At 41.5% G+C, this 2,434-nt stretch overlaps 1 protein-coding gene across 1 annotated transcript; it reads left to right on the top strand.

The window, feature by feature from the left end:
• The first annotated feature begins 1,167 nt into the window (after positions 1–1,167).
• LOC111914655 (uncharacterized) lies at positions 1,168–2,004 on the top strand. The gene has a single exon (XM_023910357.1). It carries the CDS (start codon positions 1,168–1,170, stop codon positions 2,002–2,004), a length of 837 nt encoding a protein of 278 aa, XP_023766125.1.
• Positions 2,005–2,434: the final 430 nt, after the last annotated feature.

Raw genomic sequence — 2,434 nt, 5'->3', positions numbered from 1 at the left:
CTTTGTGATTTTCTAACATTCTGACAGAGCAATAATGGGTATCCTAAGTTTTTGGAGCGAAGCTGAATTTCAAACGACAAATTGTGGATGAGCGTTTAGGCGTGTGAAATTGAATGGTTCCTAAACTCACTTGTGCTGACATATACCTAGGAGCAACCAACCTGTCACATCGCGCTTTTTCAGGCAACGTTTCAGTGATCGCGTCATTATCTTGACGATTATTTCTCTCTCTTGGCAATGGTATATAAAGGGTTTCTAATATTATTTGTCATTTACTAGCTACAAATTCTCAAAAAATACAAGGCCATTTGCAAACTCTTCATCTTCTTGCTCAACTCAACAATGGCGAGTTCCTCATATGTTCAAGATCAAACTACATCGTCCTCGTTTCTCTTGATCAAGACAAATCAAAACATGATCATTCATCTCAACCCTTTTCTATACGATCCATACATGTTACAAGTGGTTGAATGCTTGAAGTATTCTCCTCTAGTTCTAGCCCTAACACAGGTGGAATCCGTCCCCATGTCACTCCTATCGCAGGTCTACACTACTACTTCATATGACAAGAAGAAGGAGAGGATCTACTTCCAAATCTTCTCTCACAAGGCTTCGATTTCAAAAAGAAGATTTTGTTCACTGTTACAACTTGATGTGGATTCGTCTATCATCTCACCTGACTTCATCACCACTACTCAACTATTCTTGATGCTCTACGATATTGGATACACTGATGTTCTTACCACCATCGAGAAGGTTAATAAATCATCTCTGCCGCCCTAATGGAATGGATGTCTTACTCTTCTCATCAAGAGTTTGGTGGAAAGGAGTGTTGGGTCTGATGGTACTAGCAAGGGTTTTCTGACTATTCTATACAGTCTCTACAATGGGATTAATCTTGACTATGGGTCGATTATCTGGTCTCAAGTGGTGCAAAGCCTCAACACTTCCACGAGGCACTCTGAAATATCTTGTGGTAGATTATGGACACTCATCATACGCTGGGCAATAGACTCTTTGCAAATTCCAGTAATGAAGGATGCCCTGGTCTCCTATGTGGCTACCTTTCATACGAAGAAGATCATCTTCTCCGATGACTTGAAATTCTCTCACATTGGTTCTATTCCAGAGACAATGTACTGATGTCTATCAGTTGAAAGTAATGTCATGGCTGAGTACTGTAAGTTTCCTCCAAAGGAACCGAGGCTACTGACTCCTGAACAACAAGCTGCTCTGGATGTTGTGGAGAAACCTGCGAACCGAGGAAAAAGGGCTTCTTCCAAGAAAGAAACAACCGAGGGTGATTCATCTAAACCTGCCAAGTCTAGGAAGCGAAAGTCTGCAAAAGATGATTCATCTAAGCCAAAGAAGATTAAGAAGATGGCGAAGAAGTCGAAGACTCCTTCCCCTTCAGGTTCAGACCACAATGAGGAGGATGACAAAGAGGAAATTCCGCATCATGAATCACCGAGAGGTAACACACCTCCTCAATCACCAACTCCAACCCATCCTCTTAATGATAAGATTCCATCACCTCCTCTATCTCCATCAAAAACAACTGTTCCACTTTTAGTTGCTCCTACTCCACCACCTACCACATCACAGACAACAGCTCCACCACCTGTTAGTACAATCCCAGTTTCTATAACTCCTTTACCACCTCCCATTATTTCCCATGCGACTACCACTACTACAACCCAATCGACAGTAAACGTCAACGTATCTGATACGGGGGCGAATATTGAGACCGTACCTCCAGTTACTTCTAAACCCCTTTCCCCAACTCCTTCTAGTGATTCTAATCCAATTCTTGGAGGAGCTAAATTTGAGTTTGATTCTACTTACTATAGTCCCTACCGAATTCCCAGTGAGGAAGATGAATATGCTCCGACAACCAAGAAGCAAATCGATAGTATTCACGAAACGCTTGATTTACTGATCGATTCGACAAAGAAGTATAACGATGTTGCTCTTAAATCATTCATGGATACATCCCTGCATTAATATACAGAATCCATGGACAAATGTACTATTGCTATGGATGATTCTACTTCTCTATGTAAACGAGCCACATCCGATGTTAAAAATCTCATCCATGACTCCATGGGTTTTATTGACTCTTTCAAGGGTCATGCTGATTCAAATGCTGCCAAGATCACAGAGTCCATCGATTTGCTTTCTTAATCCCTTCAAGCCGAACATACCAAGTTTGAGACTGTCCCTTCTGACATCTCTGCTGAGAACAAGACCTTCTTGTCTTCTATTGACTCTAGGTTCGAAAAGCTCACTGCTGATCTTCTCATTGAAAGGCAACTCAAAGATAATCTTGCTCAACAGACTGCACTAAATTTAGTGCAGCAAGTAGCACTTGCCAAGGTCGAAGAAGAGATTTCTTTGCTAAAAACAGAACGAGCTATTTTTCGCAGCTGTGCTA

Source organism: Lactuca sativa, chromosome 7 (assembly GCF_002870075.4).
Source record: "Lactuca sativa cultivar Salinas chromosome 7, Lsat_Salinas_v11, whole genome shotgun sequence".
Classification (NCBI taxonomy): Eukaryota; Viridiplantae; Streptophyta; class Magnoliopsida; order Asterales; family Asteraceae; genus Lactuca; species Lactuca sativa.
Note: the sequence above shows the minus strand (reverse complement) of the source record. Positions and strands in the feature narration are given on the sequence as shown.